The sequence below is a fragment of the Ammospiza nelsoni genome, chromosome 1 (genome assembly GCF_027579445.1).
Source record: "Ammospiza nelsoni isolate bAmmNel1 chromosome 1, bAmmNel1.pri, whole genome shotgun sequence".
Taxonomy (NCBI): Eukaryota; Metazoa; Chordata; class Aves; order Passeriformes; family Passerellidae; genus Ammospiza; species Ammospiza nelsoni.
In genome coordinates this window covers 81,627,628-81,653,393 of record NC_080633.1, presented here as the reverse complement: position 1 = coordinate 81,653,393, position 25,766 = coordinate 81,627,628, and the positions used below count along the sequence as shown (strand labels likewise).

At 38.5% G+C, this 25,766-nt stretch overlaps 1 protein-coding gene across 3 annotated transcripts in view; it reads right to left on the bottom strand.

The window, feature by feature from the left end:
* Positions 1-6,152: 6,152 nt before the first annotated feature.
* The window catches only part of CTNND2 (catenin delta 2), a 639,809-nt gene continuing 620,195 nt past the window's right edge, over positions 6,153-25,766 (bottom strand). For all 3 annotated transcript variants that reach the window (XM_059470378.1, XM_059470386.1, XM_059470397.1), the window contains 4 exons: positions 19,604-19,730; positions 15,446-15,577; positions 8,166-8,239; positions 6,153-7,350 (listed from right to left, as the gene is read on the bottom strand). In XM_059470378.1, the coding sequence (XP_059326361.1) occupies positions 7,090-7,350; positions 8,166-8,239; positions 15,446-15,577; positions 19,604-19,730 (594 nt within the window). In that variant the 3' untranslated portion in view covers positions 6,153-7,089. The remainder of the gene's footprint in view (positions 7,351-8,165; positions 8,240-15,445; positions 15,578-19,603; positions 19,731-25,766) is intronic.

Sequence of the window (25,766 nt, the reverse complement as noted above, 5' to 3'; positions counted from 1 at the left end):
ATGGGACAAGTGGAGTGGTTAAACTAAAAGACAGGAGATTTAGATTAGATGTTAGGACGAAATTCTTCACTGTGAGGCTGGTGAGACACTGGAACACATTGCCCAGAGAAGTTGTGGATGTCCCATCCCTGGAAGTGTTTAAGGCCAGGCTGGATAGGGCTCTGAGAAACCTGGTCCAGTGGTAGGTGCCCCTGCCCACAAGAGGGAATTTAGACTAAATTATCTTTAAGGTCCCTTCAACCATTCCATGATTTTATGAAGCTAGAAAAAGGACCAGAAGAAAAAAAAAAGAAAAAAAAGAGAATAAACAGGTTACCTCTTAAACCATTCTAACTGAAAGTAAAGCAAAAATCCAAGAGGAAAGTCCGTGGTTGAGCTGCAGGAGCAGAGTAAGGCAGCAGTGCCTGGTCAGCTCTGAGTCTCTTGAAGCTGCAGCACCCTCAGCACTCTCAGGCCAGCAGCAGCTCCTTGGCCCCAGCGTTTGTGCCCTGCCGAGGTCTGAGACGCTTCTGCCCAATTTTGCCCTCTGTGCCCGCCCTTGAGCCCCACATCCTCGTGCCCGTGGTGCTCCCACAGGCTGTGGCTGCCCCACACTCTGTCCCAGCCTGTGCTGCTCAGCCCTGTGGCAGGGACAGCCGCAGGCAGTCTGTCTGTCCTGAGCAGCTTGGCACAGCTCACTCCTTTGCTCTCGGCTGTGCCTGTGGAACAGGAGGCTGACACTCTCTTTATTCCTTCCCACGATGACAAGCCTGCAGTGGTAGCCAGGGTATTGGAAGTGGTGGCTGTCACATTTGGCAATGCAGCTGCTATTTGGCATACTTTGATTTAATTTTTGCTTAATGCGGCTACAGCACTACAGTGGGTGGTGCTCTTGCCCACACCCACAGACCTTAGGCAGAAACAAAAGCAACACAATATATTGTTCAAATATTGCATAGAGTGCAAATTCTGCTCCCTTCCTGTCACCCCAATACAAACTCAAACCCAGGGTAGCTTAAGGAAAAGGCTGAGAGATTTTGGGGTGGTGGTTTTTTGTTTGTTTGTTTTTGGTGCTGTTTTTCTGAAGGAAAGAGTAGAAGTCTTTTTCAAAATGGACTTATATTTGCTAAAGAAGATGTTAGGCCTGAAATGGTGGAAGAGGCTTCTTTTCTCTCTCTCTCCCTTGATGACAGAGGTAATAATTGATATTGCCTGCACACGGTAGCCTGAATTCCATGGCACAAATTTTCTCTCTTCTCTTGATGTTATTAAACAAGTTACTGTCTTGATGTTTAGCTATCAACATTTTCTGCCTGTGTAACATTAACATAAAATAAATAAATTTTGTAAAAATCAGCCCCCACAGCCAGAGTTACTATTTTAATTGAATTTGTGAAAAAAAAAAAAAAAAAAAAGAATCAGCAAACCACTGTCATTTTGCTTTCCTAGATTTAGTGGCAAGTTTCAGATTTTACCTACTTGGAAAAAGAAAGATATTTCAGCATTTGAAACTACTCATCCAACTACTGAAATTAACTGCAACTATCAGTCACTGTGAGTACCTTTTATCTATGTCACTCTCTGAAAGCAGTGAAAGTAAAAGTGCAGAAAGGCAAAGGCTCTAGAGTAAATTTTGACAGATGGGTACTAGCAAATAACTTTTTGCTCCTGTTAGCTATTAGAAGGTTGCAGCCTTTGATGCGCCGGCAAGAGTGACCGTGATGAGGAAGTACTCCTTTGAGAAGGTTGGATCAATTCTTCACCTGTTCTCACTTGGGCCTGCTGAAGCTGATGGAAATCTTTCCAGGGAATTCCATAGGCTTTGAAATTGGGTGGAAGCTTAAACATTTCCAGGTTGTAAGAGTTTAGCATGTGCTTTCTTCTGGCAAAGCAGTACCGATGCTCACAGAGGAAGGAAACTGCTTTTAAAATTGCATTAAAATACTAAAGTGAGTTTGACTGAGAATTATGTTTAAGAACAATGAATTGGCATGGTGTCCTGCTAGAGCAGTGCACCTGACTAGCACCAGTACCCATGCATGTGCCTTGCTGGACTTGCAGAGAACTGTGGTGTGCTGCTCTTTGGACTGATGTGTCCCAGGTGAGAGGGTGCAGAACCCAGGGGCAGCACTGGCAAGGAATAAGTAGAAATGTTTGTGTTGTGTGGAGCTGTTTGGTTTGGCCCTCAGAAGAGCAGAGCACAAGTTAGAAGCAAGTGCTCCTAACACAGGTTGTCAGAAGGTGTGCAATAGTCAGTACAGCTCTTCTCTTCTCTTCCTGTGTTTCAGAACAGCCTGGAAGGAGGGGCTGCCCTTCTCCTTACAGTTACCAACCACAGGCTTCAGCCCCCTTGCCTAGGGATGAAGCTCAAATCTCTCCTTTCAGCCTAAATGTCTGAAACTGGCTTTAAGCCACTATTTAGAAACTGTCTAGTCCCTGGGAAAGAGCCAGGATTGCACAGCTCTTTGGCAGATGTTGGTGCCCATCTGTCCTCCAGGGAAAATGCTGGACTTAAATTGCTCAACAGCCCTGGCTCTGGCAGCAGTCAGACACACACCTGCACCAGGTATTTTCCAGCTGAGAGAAAAGAGCCTTTGCAAGGCCCTTGATAGGATTGCCCCCCATGTGCACCATGTGTCTGCCAGGGGGAACCTCACTCTGCCACTGAGGATGGTGGGGCAAGGGGCAGGTCTGCAAAAAGTGGCCTCTGTTTCAGCTAATGTTGTTTTGACTGAATCTGAAAGGCTTGGACCTAAAGCTATTCCTCGAGAGTCATCCCTCTCCTTCACAGCAGTAAGCAGCCTCTGCCCTCATGCCCAACACCTGCTGGCTGAAACTGGGAGTGCCCAGTGGTGACCTGTGTCTTCTCTCTGTCACCCCCTCCCACTTTTCTAGCATAAAGCTTTGTGTGCATCACACTGCTACTATTAAATGGTCATTACATTAACTTGATGGTAATATTTGAAGCTCTTGCTGCATAAAATCTCCTGTTGGATCAGTTCCACTGTTAGTAATTATGAGTGAGGATCTGTCTTCATGCACACACTCTGAGTGTATTTTTAGGCCCTTCTGTTTCCTCCCCATGGTTCAGATTGCTGTCTCCATCTCTCCCACTCATGATACAAGCAATAACTTTAAACTCAGGGCTCTTTCTGTCTGCTGGCAGGAGAAGATGAGTAACAGTGACAGAGGAGATGAGAAAGCCTTCCTTGCCATGCACTGGCGTGCACAGCCTGTGCTGTGCCAAGGTACAAAAAGATTCAGCATTTCTGATTTGAGTTGCAAGTCTCCTGGCGAGACATGTCTGCAAGCTCATGGAACCTGGGAAACAATTATTCCAGAGCCTTTATATGCACTGTGTGCTGGGTCTTCCAGCAATGCACAAGTAAATTAATGTTCTGCTCTTTGTTTCTTGGCTGTGGTCGATGCAACCTGTGGCCAAGATCATATATTTTACAGCATGTTTCCTATCCAGTGGCACCAGCCTTGAGCTTTTCAGGGTTTTTCTAGGGGTGTAGATAAACTCTCTCTACTAGTCGTGGTAGCTGAACCCTTGCAGACATAATTAGGGGTGAACTGGGTGCTCTCAAAAATATCTTTCCCCTTGACTGGTTGATGTAGAGCAGCTTGTGCTCATCAACCTTGTGGAGAGGGAGAGGGCAGTGACTGACTTCAGAGCTGAAAGTTAGGTTTCTGATCAATATTTAAAATACTTAAATCACAAGGATCTGTTTGCTGTGTGAAGCTGGGCAGCTTCTACAGAGTCAACTTCTGAGTTTAAACATACTGCACTATGACCAGCGATTCTCCACAATACAGTAGGATTTATTAATAGAAAATACGTCAATATGAGTTTGTCTTTGTACATGTTAGCAACATGTACAGTGAAACACTTTTTTTTTTCTCAATCTATATTGTTATAGTTCTTTTGTGTTATCTGACATAACCATTTATATTTTGGGCTTAAATATGTTATTTGTCAAAATGTACTTTCAGTGTTAATATACCTTTAAAATCATAGTTTATCTTTCAAATATTGAATTCATATTATTTTTTTTTCAAATCAATATTGCTCATGTTAGTGCAAATTTGTTAAATCTTGAGATAGGTTAACCATTCCTTCCAGACCATAAACAGCATTTAATAAAACAGTGAGATTTATATAGCTCTACACAGCTGAACAAGATTCTAATACGAAGCTTGTTAAAAAAAAAATCTGACATTTTACAGTACATCAATTGCATTTTATACATTTTTTTTGAACAATTTTGTTTCATCTCTATTTCTGTGTGTGATCTAGTACAAGAATGAAGGGAACAGCAATAGGTAATGATACTTTCCTCAGTATTAAAAAGAATGCATCATATATATCTTGCTCTGTATGGCAGCAGTGTTGTATTTCCAAACCTGGAAAAGAAGCCGGGAAATTCAACACCTTCTCAAAACCCAGTACAGCAAGAGTGAACGTTACCAGTCGGAGCACTTGCCACTACAGAAAAATGGAAACAAACCAACACAAAGTATAGACAAAAGGTATTTTATGCCACGTCATCAATCCAGAATCTCTCACTTGAGCAATGGTCAACATTTGACTCCAAGTAATTCCTAAGAGGAGCTGAAAGAGGGCAATGTGGGCATTTCAGTAGTTTGAAGAATGGAAATATATCCAACTTACAATGATCTCCTGTCCTAAGAGCTTCAAACAGAATGATGCATCCCCTTGGCCTATTGGCAAACCTGTGCCTGGAGAGCTGCACCAGCCTGCTGCTTGTCAGGCAGTCAAGAAGAACTTCCAGCTGCGAGTGACATTCTTTATTAAAAAAAAGTTTTTATACTGAAAATGTGCTTTGTTCAAAAGAGCACTGCAAATGTCACTTATTAAAATCAATGTAATAAATAAAATATAAACAACCTGTGTCCAAAACTATGAATAGTATTTTTATCTACCTCACTATACATCTGGCCCACTGTGCCCCTCCCACCCACCCTTTCTGAAATTTTTTAAAAAGTTTTTTGCATGCTATTTTTTTTCCCCTTGTTTACTACAAAGAGCAAAGGTTACATATCGTACACTGGGAAAAGCTGCCCAAAAGATTAAACTATAGTCCTAGATTACCAATAAACCAATTCTACATCACAATACCCGCCTGCATGAACTACTTGGGCTGCACCCTATAGAGCAGGTGATGACTTGTGAGAGACTTCTCCCCCTGGGCACAGCCAGAAGTGCGCCAGGTGATGTTAAAACTATTACAGTGACTAACCACAGAAATGTTTGCAAACTAAAACAAATTCCTTATTGGCAATTGAAGCAATTTACAACTACTCCATTAGTTGTGGGTCTTATGCTTTGAAAACTGTATGCTGAACTGTTTGTTGCCTGAATCATGGAAATGAAGAAATGCTTCTATTTTCCCTTCCAGCATTACAATGCTAGGATGAATATGCCAGCTCTTCTGGCCTCCTAGACTATATAGCTGTTGTTTACTTTTAAAATTAAAAAAAAATAAAAATTCTCTGTCCCTCACATTTTTTAGAATTTCACTTTAAATGCACAGAAATGGTCTTTATTATCATATTTGAGGAATGTGTTCTGGGTGTTGGGTTTTATTTTTGGTATGGGTTAAAATAAATGATTGTCCGAATGGTTCAAGAATTGGACCCTTCTGTAGTCAAAAGAGTTTGGAGAGTCCAGATTAAAGTCTGATGGGTCTCAATTTTTCATTCCCTCAGGGAGATGGCAAGATCAAACTCTGCCTTTCTTGAGCACTTACTGGTTGGTGGCTGGAGAGTAATGAAATTTCCTCAAGAGGAGATCGAAAGATGTTATTTTAAAGGAAATGGCATCTAAGGGTGATGGAGTTGGTGATAAAAAATCAGCTACCCCTTCTTTTGTGAGCATGTGGCCTAGCAATGTTGAATTGCTATCGATGGTTACGGAAGTGAGTAAGAGAAAGCACATACTGGAGTTTCCACTGTTTAAAAGAACTGAAAATCAAACAAAAACTGAAGCTTAACAGGGAGAACATTGGATGAAAAGAAGTCTTACGCCACACAAACACACACACCCAAACACACGCACACGGAATACTATGCATACATGGACACACACGAGTAAGAATGTGTATTTGTATGGTAGGCTCTTGGAAATAGACATTCTTAGCAAATATGGATGACAGATCAATTGTAATTTATTTTCTTTTAACACTGTATCATCATAAAGAAAACTGGTATAAATGAAAAAAAATCTATTTCAAATATCTACATCTAAAATTTTAGGCAGTGAAAAAGCACTTGTTGACAAGGAGTGTGGAATGATGAATGTTAATTGTCAGAAACTGCTGAATGCCTTTTTTTTTGAGTTGCCACAAACAAAGTCACATATCAGAACAAACAATACTGCTAAATATTCCTTTTTGCTTTTTTTTTTGTTTTTTTTTTTTTGATTTTTTTTTTTTGTTAAAACGCACCGGGGAAAAGAAAACAAAAAACTGGAAATTCATACATCTTTCAAAATTTGAAATTGAAGCAATATTTAGAACCATAGATGAAGAAACACTGTGGCATTGGTGTAATATACACAATGCACCTTTTTTTTTATCTGTAATGTACATCAAATACTTTACAACAATGCATTAACAAAAGGCAAGAAACATCTTGCTGTACAGAGGAAACCCCAAATGCAACTTGAAGCCTAGATTCACAATGAATGAGGATATTAAACAAGGTGTGAGAAGCTGTTCCCCATAAAGTATGTATGCTGCTCAGTAACTTGTGCTTAACTCTTGACCCAGATCCACTGTCATGTTCTTCCTCCTTCCTTCAGCCACGTTCAATATACAGCACTGAACTTTAGACTCTACAGGCCAACAGTAAAGTTGCCCCACACTGTAAAATATATATATGTATATATATATTTCTTCCTAATTACTCCCAGGTTTAGCTTTCATATCTTTTAGCCTTCTAAAAAAATCTCTTAATTTTCTCCATACTGGTTATCTGTGCCTTCCTATGGAACAGGCTTTAACAAACTAAATTTGCAGGAAAAAAAATGTCTCGTGGTATGCATGCACATGCACAGTTCCTGGAGCTTTTGTATCTGCCCAAGTCTCAAACCCAGGAGTCGGGAGAGGCTGGATAGTGGCTTGTTTCATAGTTAAGTTCACTATAGGGACGAGCAGCTGAGTAGAAGTCGACGTAGTTGCCAGTTGACTTTAGTCCCAGGTGCATGTTGTATTCACTTGCAGGCGGACGATGATGCACTTGGTCCTCAAAGAAGGACTCGTCATAGTTTCTTGTTGAATTCTGAAATGACTGATATGGTTCATAATCTTTTCTGCTGGGCTCCTGTGGAACTGGCTGTGTTGAAACCTGAAAGACAGCAACACCCACACCTTGTAAGACACAACTTGTTGTAGGCAACAGGATGGAAGGAGTTAATCTTGCTTACATTTCTCATGCTAAAAATACAAAATTGTGCATTATCTTAACTTCTGCTCAAAGACAGTCCTCTAACCTAAGGTTGCCATACATTTTTTCCAACATCCCTAGTGAATCTCTGATTTTATAGCTGAGACTTTACTGAAATCTGAAATATATAAACACATGCTTACTATCCTACAAGACTATCCCCTGCTTCATTCCACCTCTGTAAGGTGGGCCAGACTTTGTGGCTGCAAAATGAGGTAGCCTGTCATTCCTCTGATGGCTATCACTGGGAATACCAATGCTCAGACACCAATGTGAGAATACTTTGTGGATCCTGCTGCTCTGTACATGTTAGTAATGTTCCCTCAAGATGGCAGGAACAGTCGCACTGCTATGACCCAAACTCCTTGATATTTGTTCAGAACAAGTATCTGCATTGCACTCTGAGAAGGGATTGAAAAAGGCTGCCTAAGTTCACAACTTCTAGCAGTCCCACAGGTCTGATATTACAACTGCACAAGAGAGTGTAACTACTCTAGTTTCTATTTCTAGAACTGCTATGAAGGAGTAAATGACCTTCAGGACCTCATTTCAGTTCCCATATTCAAACACAGTTGTTTGATTTGGACACATGAGTAAAATTCTACATGAAGCAATGTGTTTATCTGTGATGTTTTTAAATTTTTCCCATTTCCATATACAATGTTGCACCAGTCTTTTGCCATCTGGAACAGTAACATTTTAGTCTCTGTACTTACCTGGTTATGTTTGATATCTTCAGCAGGTGCACCATATGAATTCCTGTACAAAGTTGAGATTCCAGTGTTCTGAGCTGCAGAGAGAGAAAAAAGCAGGTTTACCGAACATGCCTCTTTGGCCTTAAACTGAATTCTTAATTAAGTACATCATACAAAGCCCGTTTCCCACACACAAAAGTCTTTAAAAGCATCTGCAGGCTTTTCCTCCCACTGAATGGTCATCATCTTTGCTTTGGTGTACATACATCTCTTTGGTATTCATTTATTAATGGTAACAGGCTCCATGCCATGCTTATAACAATCTTGTGCACTTCTTATATGCATCAACAAAATAATTTCATATAAATCTAGCATTCAATAATAAATTTCGGGTTATAGATGGGCTTATGTAACACATGTAACAAACAGCAGCTGTAAATATTAAGAAACATTTCAGTTCTTTCACTTCAGTTGCACAATGTGAATCATTAATCCTACAGTCATTTTGCTTTATTATGAAATTATTCAAGTATAAAGTGATTAAATATAAGTGACAAAAAAGTAATATGCAAAAAGTAATATGCACTTATACTGAAGAGGTCTGGCCAAGACAGTCTCAAATACATGACTGCTGTCACTGCTGCCACTTTCTTCTCAGATGTCCTACTACTCAAATCCACAGACAAAACTGAGCTATGAGTTTGAAACTGGAGTATTTCTAAAGAGGAGGATGATATACAGTCTTGCAAAAATTTATTTCTGACCCCATCCCAAAAAACCCCTAATGAAAAGCAAAGGATATTCCTTGCAAAGCTGACTCCACTGAGCCGTCTGATTTGGCAATGTAGCTGAAGCTTAGTTTGCTTGTGGGACTTGAAAGACTGTAGTTACTTCTCATATTTGAAAGGCTGTGAAGATAGCATTTTGTGTGGCTGCTGCACACTTTTCATGCATTATTGACTTTCCAGACATTCTAACCAATGACTGAACGCTGTTATGAGGATTCTTACTATAAAAGAACAGGCCTGAAAGTAAAAATTGAGTAGCTGTGAATCAGAGTCACGAGTGGAACTGAAACACTTCGCTCATGACTACTCTCAGGTCTCTGTGCAATGGCAAAAAACCTGGAGGCACCAAGAGTGGCCTTTAATACTTCCACAGCTCAAAACCTGTGACAACAAGTGCTGAGCATCAGAGCTGAAAGCTGGATCTGGATCCAAGGTAGTCACATCACTAGGAAGAACCATGTTACTGAAGATGTAAGCACTCTTTCTTCCTTTGGCAATGTACAAGCATGGACATATGCATGTGAAACTTCCTCTACCTTTCCTCCCACCACTGCACCCCTTCTGGAGAAAGAAATGGCATGGCCTTAAGGCAAAGCTGACTGGAATACATCAATTCTGGTCTTCACATCTGCCATGGGTTCCATGATGAGGGTATAATTTTTGTCAGTTTGATGCACTGCTCCATATTGCTGCTTTCCAGATCTTAGATGGTTTTTCTTAAAGATCTTCACTGTTTGTGAAAACAGGATAAAGACAGGGCTTATATGGTGGTTTGATGAGCTCTAACAGCTGGAAAATGAGATTTTTCATTTCACAGCCATTAACTGATAGGGGTGAAACCCCTCTTGTTCCTTGAAGAGCTGGATGCAATAACTAAGAGAGTGTAGAGTCCTGTGTAGGAAATGGAGGAGAGCTCCAGAGCCAAGTGCAGCATGACCCTTTTTTTAAGGTGGCAAGAATATGAATTCTAGTGACAGATGCTGGTTGGGCTCCTCCAGTGGTAGATACTCTTAATTTTATCTATATGCCAACAGGCTGTAACAGATAGAAAGAGGAAAAATGATGGAAAGTAGTGCTTGAATAGTTTTCTTTGGTTGTCAAAATTAATGCCAAAGATGTTGTCAACATTAATGCCAAAAGAGTTGCTCTGCAGAGGTTGTCACTGTTCAGGTTACATTTTGTCACTTAAGGGATTTTTGAGACTTGACTGTTATTTCAGTGGGTTTCTTTATATTCCACCTGCAGCCTCTGCTGTGGTGTTTGAAAATACCCCTCCTGATGATCTTTAATATTAGAGAAGTTTGCATCAACATTGCTCTTTATGGTGCATCTCATGACAACACAACTCTCAGTAGTACAGCTGCCAGATCTTTCCTTCATACCAACTTTTTAATGCCATTTTTTTTATTTTCTTGCTTGTCCCACAAAATGCCAGAAGTTTTGTTATACAAATTCCTCTTCTCAAGATCTAAAGATACTCAAGTATTTCAGACATCCATTTTGTGAAGTCTTAGTTCTTAAAAAAACATTAAAGTGACATTCAATGTATTGGACTGGCTAGATGGAGGAAGAACTTCTTGTAACCATTTTGCTTTTATGAACATATGTGCCAAGACAAGTGGGTTGGAAGTTTCATGCATGTGAGTTTCTACTCAGACATGACTGGACATACTGAGTTCAGACAGGTCAATGCTGTTCCTGGTTGTCTGATGTCAAGAGCAAAAGACTGGTACAAGGTGCAACTGTAATCTGAGGGTATTATGAAAGAATCCGATGAAAATAGCAAACTGGACACATGCTAATTTGCTTGTTGTCCCTTCAGGCAATTAGACATTAGGAGGGAGGTCATGACCTTTCCATATTGAGATATACAAAGACATGTGTACATATGTTCTGCTATTAGCCATGACTATTATAAACCTAGAAATAGTTCAGAGTTGGTGTGTAGCTGTCCAGTGCACTACTGTGACATTTGCACTGATGTGCTCACAAATGTCACTACCAGACTGAAATTTTACGGTCTCTTGGATCACATATTCTGCAATGAAAAACTGATAATTTCAGCTTATGAAAATAGTTGCAAGCTCTGTGTGGCTGACTTCACTGCAGTGATGGGGATACAAATTCAAAAGTTAAAAATGAAAAAAAAAAGCCTCCTCAAACCCTTAGTAATATTTTCTCAAAGCAATAAAAACAATGAGACATAAAATGCTTGACAATAAATCCCAGGAGTTCAAGAATAAGAAATCTTGGCTTAGGCTAGCTTGGAGGTTAAGGTAATTCTGATTCTGAAGGAAATGTAAGTCAAGAATGTAGCTGCTAGCAGTGAATGCAGCCCTGCTCCAGTATCTGCTTCTGAACATGCAGGTGGAATCCCTGGGAACTCCATTCCCACTCTGCCATGATAATGCGAGCAGTTGACTCTTGCTATCCAAAATCAGAGGACAAATATACAAGAAAGGAGAGAATGAGCTAGATGAATGGACAGATAGTGTGGTTAACTTCTGATTTTTCCTGATAATATATATTTATCAGTATAATAAAACTGTAGAACAAATGGAAAGAGAAGTCAATAAAGTATTTTTAAAAATAAAAATGGCAAGAGAAGGGAAAGGAGGGAAAGGAGAAAGAAACAGAGATATTTCTGCAGCCACATTTCTTCACAGAGATGTGAGAACCAGTTGAAAATTAAATTAAGAGAGAAGTGATCAGCGTGTGTGTTTATGTGTGTATTTTATGCATCTCTAAACATCAGTCCATGATAACACTGAAGAGGCAAAATTGTGAACATTCTAAAATGAATACTATGATCAACCTGCAGTACTTTGTGGCTCAGTTGCATAGAGGGCATTATAGAAAAACAGCTTTCTTTCTCCCTTCTGTTCATTCTTCTAGGTGATACTGGTTAAAAAAAAAAGTCACATAGTTGCCTATAGCAGTTTTCTTCAAAGAGGACAAAAATTGAAAATTATGTTACTCAGTGGTTTACATGACTAAGATGTCATTGACCAAATTCATCCCCATATATCCCAGTCACTTGATTAATGGTTTAATATTCGGCTTTCAGATCTTGGAAGTGCTAATTCTGAACACATTTACAGACACTTTGGAATAACAAGATGCTAGCCTTCTGCCCTCAGGAACAAACTGATAGCAAGAAAGGACAGCTCTGCTGGACAGGTAGTCTTCCTCATCTGGTATCACACAACCTGCTTTTTCTGCTATTAGCAGCAGGTCTCCATTTAAGAAAATTTAGTTCAACACAGTAAAGGAAAATGTTTCTGTGCCTCACAAATCTTAGGTAACAGAGATCATTACCTGTCACTACCACTGCCACCTTCCTGCACAGTGAAAAATGAGGTAAGGGCATGAGAAAAGATTACAGTGCATTATTGTTTCTGAAAACAACAACAACAACAACAACAATAATAATAATAATCATCATCATCATCATCATCATCTGAGCACCTGTAGCACCTGATGGTGTTTTTTTTGTGTTCCAAATATGCATGGACTTGCCAGTAAGTTTAAATAACAAAAGTATTCATGATTGATTCTCCACAACCAAAGGAAAAAGGAATTAATTAGATGTTTTTCTCTGCTGCTGGAAGAGAAGACACAGCATGTTGACTATGATGTACATATTAGTTCACTGAGGGAACTAAAAAAGTAAAAGAAACCTCAAAGAAGGAGTCCCATGATGGTCCACAGGGACCTTATCTTCCCTGTTCTGAAAGAAAACAATATGGCGTAAATAACATTATCACGTGCACTTACAGTTCCCATTTCCCTAAATGGAATATAATAGCTTTTGTCTTAAAAATATACTTTAGGTGACAAAATTTTGTAATTGGTTATTATTTTCTACAGAGAGGAGAAAATAGACAGTACATATAAAAGGCATCATAAACCTGTGAAGAGGGCAATGAAAATTTGATACTGTGCCTCTTTTTTTTATCTATCCTCGTGAAATCAATGTAAGTTACTGTCTTCAGCCAAACTGTTTACTTCATAGATTCTCCATTTTCCCCAGAGGTTCCCTGACAAATCCTCAGGATGGCAGGAAGGCAACATTCCTACTTTGAGAATCCATCAAAAAACCTTCATTTCAGTCTCAGCTCAAAGGTCATAAAATTTTTCAACTATAAACTGAGAAGAGCTTTGGAGAAGAGCATGGAGACAGTCATGGATAAATTGGGACTACAGCTTTGGCTCTATGCTCTGTGTAAAATCCCTAAGTCAAAGCAAGCTTTGTGTAATACATCAGCTTGGCACAAAAGTAGAAGAGCAGATCAAAATATGTGTGTGCCAGGTGGAACCTGAGAAAACATTCATCTAAGTCCCATCCACGTGGATGTATCGGCTGCAATGCACTGTCAGATGCACAAAAGGAAATGTAGGCTTCGTAAGAAATATGCTACATGAACTTGTATTGGGCCACTCAAGCAAAGTCAAAATGTCTCACAAAATCACAAATACTGACTTTATATGTTTTTTTAAAATCAAATATTTATTATTTAACGAGGTACAATTATGTTACATAAATTCCATGTTGAATATTGATGAGCAAAACTCCTTCTGTCATTTTCTTTTGTTCTTATAATGGTGCTTAATTTGAGCTTAGACCAAACGTGCAGAGATTTGGTGATCTGAAAGAGAGAAAGTTACTAGTTAATTCCATATTTATTTGTACATTGGTCATGTAAGATTGTGAAATGTTACATTTTTTGATTTGAATTAGTTTGATTCTTTTTCCCCTCGCTGACCTCAGGAGCTGGAAAGACAGCTGATAGCTGAGTATGATGCTAACAGTTTCAAGTTTCCTTACTAAAAGCCCACCCAAATAATCGACACATATAGACAAAATACAAGACAATATTAGAGGAAAACACAATGGAAAAATCAAAGTGGAGTAAAGGTTGCTGAGGCAGTATAAACACCATGATCTGAAAATTATACTGCAAGAGAAAGGAATTAAGGGAAGTAGGAATCAGACAAGAAAAGCACCACATTCAAAAAGAAAGTGAAAAGGGGTGTGAAAAAAGAAGTCAATTTTCTTAACGTGTGGACAGAGGTAAGACTATATGCAAGGAAACCCACATTTTCAGCATGGAGACACTGTATTTTGGTGAACTTCCTGATACAATCTGCTAATCTGAATTTACAGATACAGCTAGAACAAAATACTACTGATTCTGCCTTTTCCTTTCCAGCCTGATGCTCTTATTCCCGAGATTCACCCTTTATGGGTCCTTGACAAATGGCTGAAAAACACACCAGTGCTGTCCTTCACAATCAGCCAAGCAGGGGCCACTGAACTCTTATAGAAAACTACCTTGTGCAGTGACTATGAAACACTCAAAACAAGACAGACACATAAAATGCAGTACCTTGACTGAATCTTCTGTACTTGCCCGTAGTACCCTACAGAATTCATTCAGGACACTCCGAATTTCTGTGGTTTTCAAATGCTCTTCACTGTCATTCTTCTCTTCAGATTTCCACCTTCAGGCTAATTAACACTCCATATTGCATTTTCACACAAGTTCCAAGGCTGCTATTTAGGTTTTCATTACATAATCACATTTAACATAGTAGATACAGTGTGAGTATCTTCACATCCTGAATACAGCCTTGAAAGATGGATCTTACGGATGGATTGATGCTGAGTCACCATGTTCCTGGTGAGCAACTCATTCTGCCTCTGAGAAAGACCTCTACAGAGGGCATGGGAGAAGGTAACTGGCATTCAGATTTCTCACTGAGATTTTCTGCCTGCCCTGAGGCAGCATTTGGAGGAGACCGTGATGCTTGGTGCTGTATAAATGTGACAAAAAGTTCAATAATGGTTATATGAGCCCCATGATGGTGCAATGGTGATGGAAACCAACATGTATTTTGCAAGAGAATTCATGAAGAGGTACAGTGCCGGGAAAAACACTCAAGATTTCCTAATTACTGAAATGGTAAGAGATTAATGAGCTCACTGGGGAAGAGAGGCCTTCAGAGAAACCTGCAACAGATGCTACAACATACACAGAAATTACTGCGCTTAAATCAGCCCCACTAGGAAAGTAACATGGATAAACTTTACAAAGAGCTGCAAACTTCCTATGAATACTGACATACACAATAAGGTAACTCATCCTGGAGAGCATTCCCTGCAAAAGACAGATGTTAGGGATCACTGCACATGCTCAAATATACCAGTTAATTCAAAGTGATCAACCAACTTCCTCCTGAAATGACAACAAATGTAAAATTGAAAAAGACACGCAAGATTTGATTTAGAGCCTTTCTTCTGTGAAGAACCATGGTGTTCACAAATCATTTTCACATAGTCTTTTATTTATTCAAATATATCTTCAGTTGTATTTCTCAAGGTGGCTAAAACTTGGAAATTAATGAAAGCAGGTTGACCCTTTTCCACAGTGCAGCAAGCCCAGGCAATCCTATAAAATCAGTGTTCTATCACAGCTGATTTATATATATGCTATGCAAGCAAAATCTCACCTGTCATGGTGTCTTTCCTAGAAGTGTGTTCTCCCTTGCTTCCATGGTAAGTGGCGTTAGTTCCAGTTGATTCATAGTCTGTTTTTCTTTCTTTTAGGCTGATCATTTCCCGAGGTGAGGCTGGGGCACTTGCTAGATAACAAAAATGGATTTTTTCTTTTTTTAATCATACATGACTGAAAGTAGGGTTTAACTCTTGAGTAAGCACTCCTGTAAAGTTTACATCTGTTAGTTTTCTAACATGAAGCTGATTGAAGAAACACTACCACATTATGGAGGAAAAGAAGAGATGCTGTTATTTCAAGGACAAGGCAAATGTATTTATTGGACAATCCACTGCAAACATAATTTTATTTCTAAATGTTAAATTTCTTTTTACTTACATCCAACATCTAAGACGATTGCTATTAAAGAAAAAAAAAGTTCAACAATATTTTTTTTCTCCTTTTGCTTTTCAGTTTCTTTAACTTGTCAAAACTTTCTGGTTATGGGCACTTCCATTTTTCCCTCAAAATGGTTACTTTATTTCCATTGAAAAGACTTAACTTTCAACTGTGTGGGAAAAACCCTTATAAAACTACCTTCTTCCCTTTTCTCTTGAAAGTAAATAAATTAAATTATTTGAATGGAAAAGGGAAGAAAAGAACGCCTTTTTCCTCCTAGAAGACAGATATCAAAGAATGCCTAGCAGTTAAAGGTAACTCAAATAATTTCTCTGTCTTTAAATAGCTATATGTGTCAATAACTGCCATTAAAGCAACAACTGCTACATTAAGCTATTTTTATAAAAACTAAAGCCTTCATCACCTATGCTCAAGGTACAGCTAAAAGGAGGAAAGCACAGGTAGCACAAAAGAGAACTGGGCCTTGTACTCAAGTCTCACACACTGGAGAATGTGGAAGTGATCACTGTCACTGATCATGAAGCCTTAGAGCTTGCAATGCTTAGGAAAAGGAGAAAAGCAAAGGAAAAAAATAATGGCTTTCAAGTGAACTGACTTCAATATATTTAGGTACTGGTTAATAAAGTGCACTTTCCCTGTTGTAGGGGGCAGGAGGAGCACAGGGTGAATGGCAGAGCTCCCCAGAGCCTCCTAAGGGCACAGTGGCACAAACATTACTAAAGTACTGGTGCTTGCCCCTACACATTTCCCTGCCTCCATCCAGGTATTTGCTATGTAAAAAGAAGCTCAAAAACAGTAACAATCCCTTTGCTCATAAACAAAGAAAAGAAAAAAAATTAAAAATGTAATACAAACTCTTTGTGAAGACTGACCTTGAGGCATATCTTCCAGCATCTCTAAACTGTTACATTTTTTAGTTGAACAACAGTGAAGTACTTGCACTCAACTATGGAGTAGGGAAGCACAAGTGATGTTGAATTCTGCTTCGATTGGTTTTGTTGGCTCTGGCCTCTGAATTTACAGAGCAAATGCAGGACAGATGTTCTTTCTTATGAAGCCATTAGAATTGGGGATTGCTTTTAAACTGTTTGCCAATAGTGATGTAAATCTAAAGCTGATAATCCAGCAGATATAAAGAAACATGACGTTAAAACACCAAATCAGCTAATGGCAGCTTGAGTCTAATGGGGAGAGGGCCAGAATGCAAACCTTGAAAAAGCTGCTAGCAGAGAGACACATTTTGTTTCACATACTCTGGTAATGGTTATAAACACTGGTGTTTTGAACAAAATTGACTGATACAGATAAAATCATTTGTCTCTGTTCCCTGTGGGAATTTCCTCGCTCCTCCCATGAGAGGAAAACTACTTTCTGGAAAGCATTAAAATGCAGAATCAACCCTCTTTCAGAGTTTTTACTGGAAGCAAAGATGAAGAGTCTGGTTGATATTAGACTGAAAATTGATATAATGGTTTTCTGCTCTAATTCTTAAAGGACACAGAAAAGTCTTTTATCACCCAGTCCTAGGGATGGATGGGATGGTGTGAGTTCGTTTACTTCAACTCTTTACCCCAAGGTAGGATCCAGCATACCAACATAATTCTTGACAGATTTTAATCTGGAACTAAAGATCTCTAATGACAGAGATCACATAACTGCTCCAAGCACTCTGTTCCAGTGTTTTCTTTCTGCACTGCTAGGAAATGTCTAGCCTGACTCCTTGCTGCTCATTATTTCCATTTGTCTGCTATGAAAGCAGAAAAAGTTCACACCATTTCTCTTCATGGCTGGCTGTTACATGCTTGAAAACTTGGTGTGTACCTCTTCCCACTGACTCCTTCTCATGTCTCTTTTACCTGAGTTAAACAATTTCAGTCCTTTCAGTATAATCTCATATCCTAATTTTTCCACCTTCCAATTCATGTGTGCAACTGACAAAAATTGCCAGATAATTTCTAAAGAACTTTAGAAATTAGGAACGTCACCTAGTCAGACATTCTCCTTATAACTTATTTTTAAAGGACTGGTTAATTTTTTCCCTTTGAACATTACCTCAAATTTCTCAGAATCACTCTGAATTTCAATAATGCCCATCAAAGAACATGAGTGTCTCCCAGGTTTACGTCACCCACAAAGTTAATAGGTAACTTTTGCAAATTACTAAAACCACTGAAGGGTACTGGACCCAAGCTAGGCTCTAAGCACAGCATTCTGCCATTTTGGCAATAAACAATCCCCTTTCCTTGTGAATGGTTTTCAGTAAGTTTTTTTATTTACCACATAGGATGTTTTCTGAACTGTTGGCTAGCCTGCCTTAGGCTTTTCCATAAAAATGTTGTGTGAAAGAGTCTTACTGATCATAGGATATTGTACTTACTGACTTTTCTTTCTGCAAATTCTTGTAGCAGGAATTCAGATGGATTTAATAAGAGAAATTGGTATTGAATCGATGGTTGAATTTGATATGGATACTACCAGACATACAGCAACTTATGTTATTATGTAGAAATAGATACTCCTAGAACTAAGTAATATCTTATGTTCCTACTACCTTTGTGCTATTCAGGTTCTGATTATTTGTTCCAGCAATTTTCTAGACTGACATTGAGCAGACTGGTATGTAATGACATGGGCTCTTCTTTCTTCAGAAACAGCCACTATTATTTGTGCTTTTCCAGTCTTATGATAACTGAGGATGGCAGTAAAATTTCATCCAAAATTTAGAGTAACAGAAGTGAGAAGATGGCTCTGGCAAGAGAAAGAACTAAGATCTCAGGGCCAGACATTTCAAGTACCTTGCACATACAGTCAAGATGAGCTCTTTATGGACTTGTGTAATGGCAGATTTTCAAAACAGAGTAGCAGCTTTTGCTGTACTTCTGGCTACATTTTCACATCTCCTCAATTGTTGCACTGCAGGACTAAGATACAGCTTCTAGATAATTAACAAAACAATTTTCTTGAAAAAAACCTATAGCATAATGGTAATAATAAGTTTGGTAATTTTAATCCTAAACCCTTTGTGTACCTATGGAATGACAGCATTTGACTGAACAAGCAGCAGAAAGGCCACTGAAAGACTGTCAGTGCACTCTGTTTATCTTGAAAATTTTTCACTGGGAATGGTTTTATCTAATGAAGGTATGTTTTACCTTAGAGTAAAGTGAGGGAAAGGTTACCCGATTTCTAGATAGAAAAATTAATTTGCACTATGGCATTAGTTGAGATACTTACATTAGTTCATTGTGCAGATCATATAAAATTGATAATAGCTGGTGTAAATATACTATCAATGTTAGGAAGATGTATAGGCAAATTTATGGAACTTACATTTGTTTATGTATACATACATACCCAGAATAAAAGCTGACAAAAAAAGTAATGTGGGTCTTTAAAATTCTGCTAAGTATGCAAAATGGTCATAAACCACATAGTGGCTTTCATGACTAGCAAAGTGAGCAACAGAATTTCCTGGTGGTACCAATGGATGCCATTGCCCTGGGATCTAAACAGGTAATCCCCATCAAGAAAACGTTTTGGGAGAATTTATGACAAAATGTTATGGAAAAATCTTTCTTCTGTAAAACTTTACAAGGTGCTAATGAAAAAAATTAAATCCTGTTTTGACCTAATAATTTGGTGACAGTAAAGAATACACTTTGTGCCCTTTCCCCAGAGTGAACAACAATCCAGATGTAAGGGAAAATGACGGTGATGGATTTTTACCTGTGCCTTTGCCTGGGCCCAGCCTTACCTGAGCGGTTGTTGGGAGACATGCGCACGGGAGAGATGGAGGGCGTGCGGGATGAGGAGTACGGTCTTTGCCGATCCCTTTCTATTGTTGAAGATGAGGCTACAAAGTGATACTGTGACCATCCATCCTGCAACACCAAGAAGGGTGACAATGGTCAGTGAAAACGCCACACGGCTCCCTGCTTTAAGCAGAGTATTCTTCTCTGGTGTTTTCACTATGGATACACTGGTAGGCTGCTGTCTTCTTCCTGCCACTGGGTGGTAAGTGTAGTTAGTGGTACAGGATAGGATGTGCTGACACAGCAAGATTGAAAATAAATGGAGAAACTTCTATAAAATGACAAATCTCAGAATGACTCAAATTATTAACACTGTTTTAGGATATTTGTTTAATAGTTCTGCCTTTTTTCCCAAACCTAAATTTTCACATTGCAAGCAGCTTTGGCTTGAAATATTTTTGTTTGCTTGTTGTTTGAAACACTTCATTCTGGCTTGAAATATTTTTCATTTATATGGAGTTTTGGAATAAGAAGATTGGGAAGTTCCAGGATTATCAGTCCTCTTTTTCTCTCATGCTTGCATATGAGAGAAAAAGAATCAATGCATTTTGTTCCAGCTTTGATCAAGGCATATAGAATGAAATTATATTCCTTCTATTTAAAACTGTGTTCATGGTGATGTATTAAAAAACTGCAACAAAGTAATACAAATACTAAAAACAGCTAGTTCAAAAATAAAAAAGGAAATGGTTTATTCCTGCACCATAACACAGTGCTATAAACCAAAATAATGTACTTCACATTTTTAAAAACGTATTATGTATAGTCTGAAACTATCATGAGAGCATAAACTGATTTCTGGTAGTGTTCTTATTAAATGACAGTATTTCATTTAATTATTCATTTAGTATTTCATCTGCCTTCAGTATTGATAGATTGCAATTGTCTTTATTAGTTCTTAATGTTAAATCTAAATCAGTAACACTGAGATTTCCAGTCTCACACAGTTTTAAAAATGTCCACTTTCTGTTGGACTCAGGGGAAATCGAGTCACGGACTAGGCATGGTGCTAAACACAAGTTTTGCAACAAAATGCTTAAAGAAATAAACACAATAGAACATTACCAAAAACCAGCTGGAATTTTCCTCTTGCTCACAGAAGAATAATTCATGGTTGGGGTAGTAAAGACTATTCTCATCCCCTAACTCAGCTATTCCACGCATCCAGCAATGAATCCCACACATCCAGCAATGAATTCCACACATGCAGCAAAATGTCTTTGCTCAAGGTATCTGACTTTGTTCCATCCACAGAAACCATGGGCACCTGGCTCTCAGAAGAGAAGATGGGTTGAAAATCCCCTTTCCACGAGACTCTTAGAAAAGAGGACTCATCCAGACTGTGACACAGCAGGAGGAAAGAAGATACACTTCTTGTAGAGGAAAATTTTATAAACAACTTAGGACAGCCAGAGGTGACACCTAACTATGGGTGCTGAATGACTGTATTCCTCATGTAATGCATTTGTACTAACAGGGGTGCATCTCAGCTGCAATTTCAAAGACAAAAATGAGCAAGAATGAAATCTGGCCTATGGCATTTACAGTACAGTCAGGACTTTCCCTGGAGTCAGCAGTGACTGTTTGTCCTCTATTGCTCCTGTTTAAGACACGTCACTGAACTGCACCTCATATTTAATCAAAGTCATATAAGAAAATATAAGGGAGAAATCTTGTTAATTAATAAAAATTAGTAAGAGTAACTTGAAAAAAGAAATACTTGATCTTTAATACAACTTCTTCAAATGAAATTTTTCTATATACAACATTTCCAATCTATACCCCATCTCCAAAAAGAAGTTTCTACACAAACCACATCCTCCAAGCTAGAGGGAGGGTTCATGATAACGGAAGAAAAAAAATCTGTGAAGCCCTAACTTCTTAAATCAAATTGGAAATTACTATACATGATATGTATATATATATAAAATACATGTATTTTAAAGAAGACATAATAGTTTATAGTTAAAGCTGTAAGTCCATTAATATTATCCAAGTTTTTGGATAGTTAAGTCCAATAATCTTATCCAAGACTACAAGTAACTCATATAGCCTTATTTTTTTGTCTCTGGTTGACAGTAACTTGTGCATTCATTTCTTTATTATGAAACTGAAGGAGCAAACATGTAAGAAGCCTATGCCTTTATCCTGATGAAGAAAAATTGTTCTTCTTTCTCCTTCTCTGGGGTTAAGAATTTCTTACAAGAAAGGTGACTATATCTCATGTTGTTGCAGTTTTCTACAAAAGAATTTATTTCTGTTAAAAATAAATTTTCTTTTAAACAGAAGGAAGAAAGGGAAGCGATGAAGAGGACGGAGTTCAGATCTGACAAAAGGAAAAGGGATGTACTCACTATTCATTACTCTCTGCCTGCAAAAGAAGAGACATCAACCATGCTTACATAGAGCAAGGTAGAAATGTTTCCAGTTTTGTGGATTTGCATACATCCATGGCCAAGTATACTCTCCTTCTGCACTCTTGTTTCCCTCAAGTAAAACCCTCGCATATTGTTCAGGAAAAAGTGACAAGAGTCTTTCCCTAAGTCTTTCTTACTGTTTCGTATTCCATTGGTGTTGTATCCATTAATACCTGCAGCCTGTTTCTGAAAGGAAGCGGATGAAATAAATCCCTGACACCTGCACCGTGCCATGGACTCTGCAGGAACAGCACATGGCACTGGTTTGGCTGTGCAGGACATCAACAGGTGCTTTGTCAATGCTGCTTCCTCAGACACAGCCCTGTGAGGTGCCTGAGCAGCAAGGAGAGCTGCTTGGATGCTGGCACCAGCAGTCTTTTCCTGCAGCGGAGTTTTTCCCTTCTTCTCTTCCCTGCAAATTTTCATTTTTCTCTCTGGTGACAATAGTGCTTATAATGAGGCCTTTAAATAAATTCTCCTACAAACTCCCAAGCTGGCAAGCCAAATCAGCTCAACAAGACAAGTGAGGCAAAAAATAAACTCTTAGGCAAGTTTTGTACTGGCTTGGCATTGCCTTTGACTAAACAAGGCACACACCTATCACTGTATGACGACTTCCATGGTGTTTTTCCACAGACTGCAGGCAGCTCCCAGACCTCACAGTATTTCAAAACCCTAATACTTTCAAGTTATTTACCCTTAGCTCTCTTCTGAAGCAAGCAAAACAAGCTTCTTTCCTTGAAAACATAAACAGTTTGTAACAAATTTATTAAAACTATACCCATTAATGATTCCAAAACCTATTAGTATTAAATATTGAAACTAATTTTTAAGAGCCTAAAGGGGGTATTTTCAATTTAATGGCTAGATAAATACCACCTGACATGATGGCTGCTTTCATTATTTTGTTTCAGGTCTACTGCCTGTAATGAAATTTAATTAAATTGACTTCGATACTTAAAGGTACAGTATACAGCAGTGTCCTGAAGAGAAGAAAGCTAACTCAAGAGCAAAGTATGTGAGGCAGAATTTAAGAAACCAATTTAATAGCCACAAATGTGATCTAGGAGAGGAAGAGGAAGACAAAAGGATGTGACAAATTGGAAAGCAATTCAATGCAATTCTGTTACAGAATGGATGTATTTTTTAAATGCAATGTTAAATGTATTTTGTTACATTAATTAATAGGTGACAACTGCACAGTACAGGAGGACAGAGAACAAACAGAGTACAGAAATATCACTATACATCCTTCCAAAACATCTTCTACTGGGCATTTGTCTATATTTTGACTATACTGAATATATCCATTGTACTATTGTATCAATTATACTTTATAAATTCCAAATGCTAAAGCTTGTTTGGTAGTGACATGTTTCTGACAACATCCTCTTGGACAGGCTGCAGGATTAAAACTGGGATGGGAGTTGGATGATCGTTATAGAAAATGAAAGTGATATTGTAGTCTCTCAGAACACCTTTTACTGGGCTTATGGGGTGAACAGGTTCTTTATCTCCCTGCTCAACTTTCAGTCATTTTGAAAATAAATCATTTTCATCAGGCCCATGTGAAAATAATTATTTTGTCAGGATGACTAATCTTATTGCACCAAACACCTATTGCACGTGTCTCATGAAAATATAATGTTTTTTTTCTTTCTTTCTTTTTTTTCTTGATATTCTCTTTGTGTTTAAAATGCAAGGGCAAAATGGGAATCAGATTTCTATTGTGTTTGCAAGAATTTCAAATCTTCAGAAGTCACTGGTAGGGGAGTCTGATTTGAGGAGAAGATTTGTGGAGGTGGATGATACCAGACACACCATTTTCTCTCTTGTAGTACAGTAACATTGTGAAGACTGAATTAAATTAAATCCTGATGGGAACTGACAACATGGTGACTCAACAGTTCCCAACAGGAACAAGGAAAGTCCAGGAGTCAGGAAGGGTACGGTGCCTAACCTGGACACCACACAGCACGCACTCAGAAAGAAATCCCACAACAGTCCATGTGCCAATAGTCATGCAGCAAAAGTGAAAACAAGCCCTATCTTCTGACTGATCAACTTCTATAGGAAGACACTGCCTTGAAAAGCACTGAGTGCTCTAGAAGAACTGTACGAGGTATGATGGCTGTGGGATGGCTCAGTATCTTACAGTGTTGAAGAGCACAGCCTCTCAGTTCAAACTCCTGGCCATAGGTGTTTGAACATTGTCAGGAATAGAGAAGAGCAACTTCCTGTAAATGGGAAATTCCTAGTAGAGAAAAAAAAAATTAAAATGAAGCAAAAAATCCCATAAAAAAAACCAGCTAAAGCCTGAAAAACTATAGATAATGTTGTGTCCTACCTTCCTGAAATTTACAACCTTGCCAGCATGCTACTTCTTGCTTCAGGTCTGATCCTCTGGTAACCTAATTTAATAGACATTTTACAGACAACTTGAAGCACATAGAACCAGACTTGCTTCATCATCCTACTTCCTTATCCATAACTCAGCTTTTCACTGGTTACAGGATATTAATTGAAGTAATAACTGCTCTCGTAATGGTTATAAGCTGAAGAAATGTGAAGTTTTGTTAGATAACCTCTTGCAGGTATCAGTAACTAGAAACCCACTGTGGTGTTAGAAGTAGGTGACACAGCAACAAGGCAAAGTGCCTGTAAGTGTGTAACTGAGGATCTACTCACTGAAACTCAGCCAGACACTGCTCTGAGTGCTGCTTCCTTCACCAGCCGCAGCAGCACTGTCAGGTTCAATGAAACATCCCAACTGCTGTGCACCAGTGTGACGCCGTCTACAGCAAAGGATAAATCTGATGTGAATTAAGTCAAGGCTCATCACACTTACATAGGTCTGGGCAATTCCTCAGTGGGAATTTGCTGTCACAACTCTAATAGGACAAAGCAGAAATTACAACTGGATCAAATAATCTAGATACATTGCCATCTGAAAATTATGTGTATGACTTGACTGTGGTGAGAAATCTGAAATGGTCACAAAGTTGGGGTAATCCACATAAATATCTCATGGAGCTCTCACATGGGATTTCTGAAATAATCAATATTTTACGATCATCAACAACCACCCTTACTTATTAGGATTTACAATCTGGAATCATATTATTTTGTTTTAATGAAAGAAAAAGAATAAATACATTTCCCAGTGTTTCTCAAAAAAATACCAAGCCAGCCCCGTGGCAGCAAGGGAAGAAGCTAACTAGTCCCCACCAACAGAACCTGTGCACCACTGGAGGGGTGACAAGGAAATGTGAGCTGCTGAGGAAGAGATGGTTAGACACTGCTCTCTAAAAAAAGCCCCTGCCTTTGTACTTGAAGAGTATTGCCTTTGGAAGACAGATTTCAACTAAATTCTTACAGCTACAAAAACTCTAGAAACACTCCTGAAAAAAAAAACCCAACTAGTTTTATATAAACTATATAATTTAAACCCAATGGTTTTTTAAAATTTTTTAATTTGAATTTACAAATTCAAATTGAATTTACACTGTCAAATCCTATGAACAGTAAATGACTCCTCAAAGTATTGTTTTTTTCTGGATTTGCTTGTGTAGTTTCCAGAAAAGAATTCCTGGGCAATGATCTGCTTTACTATGTATTATGAATAAACATTGTTTTACTGCCGTAAGTTACTCTACAATTCTAATGAGTATTACCATGTTTATTTCTA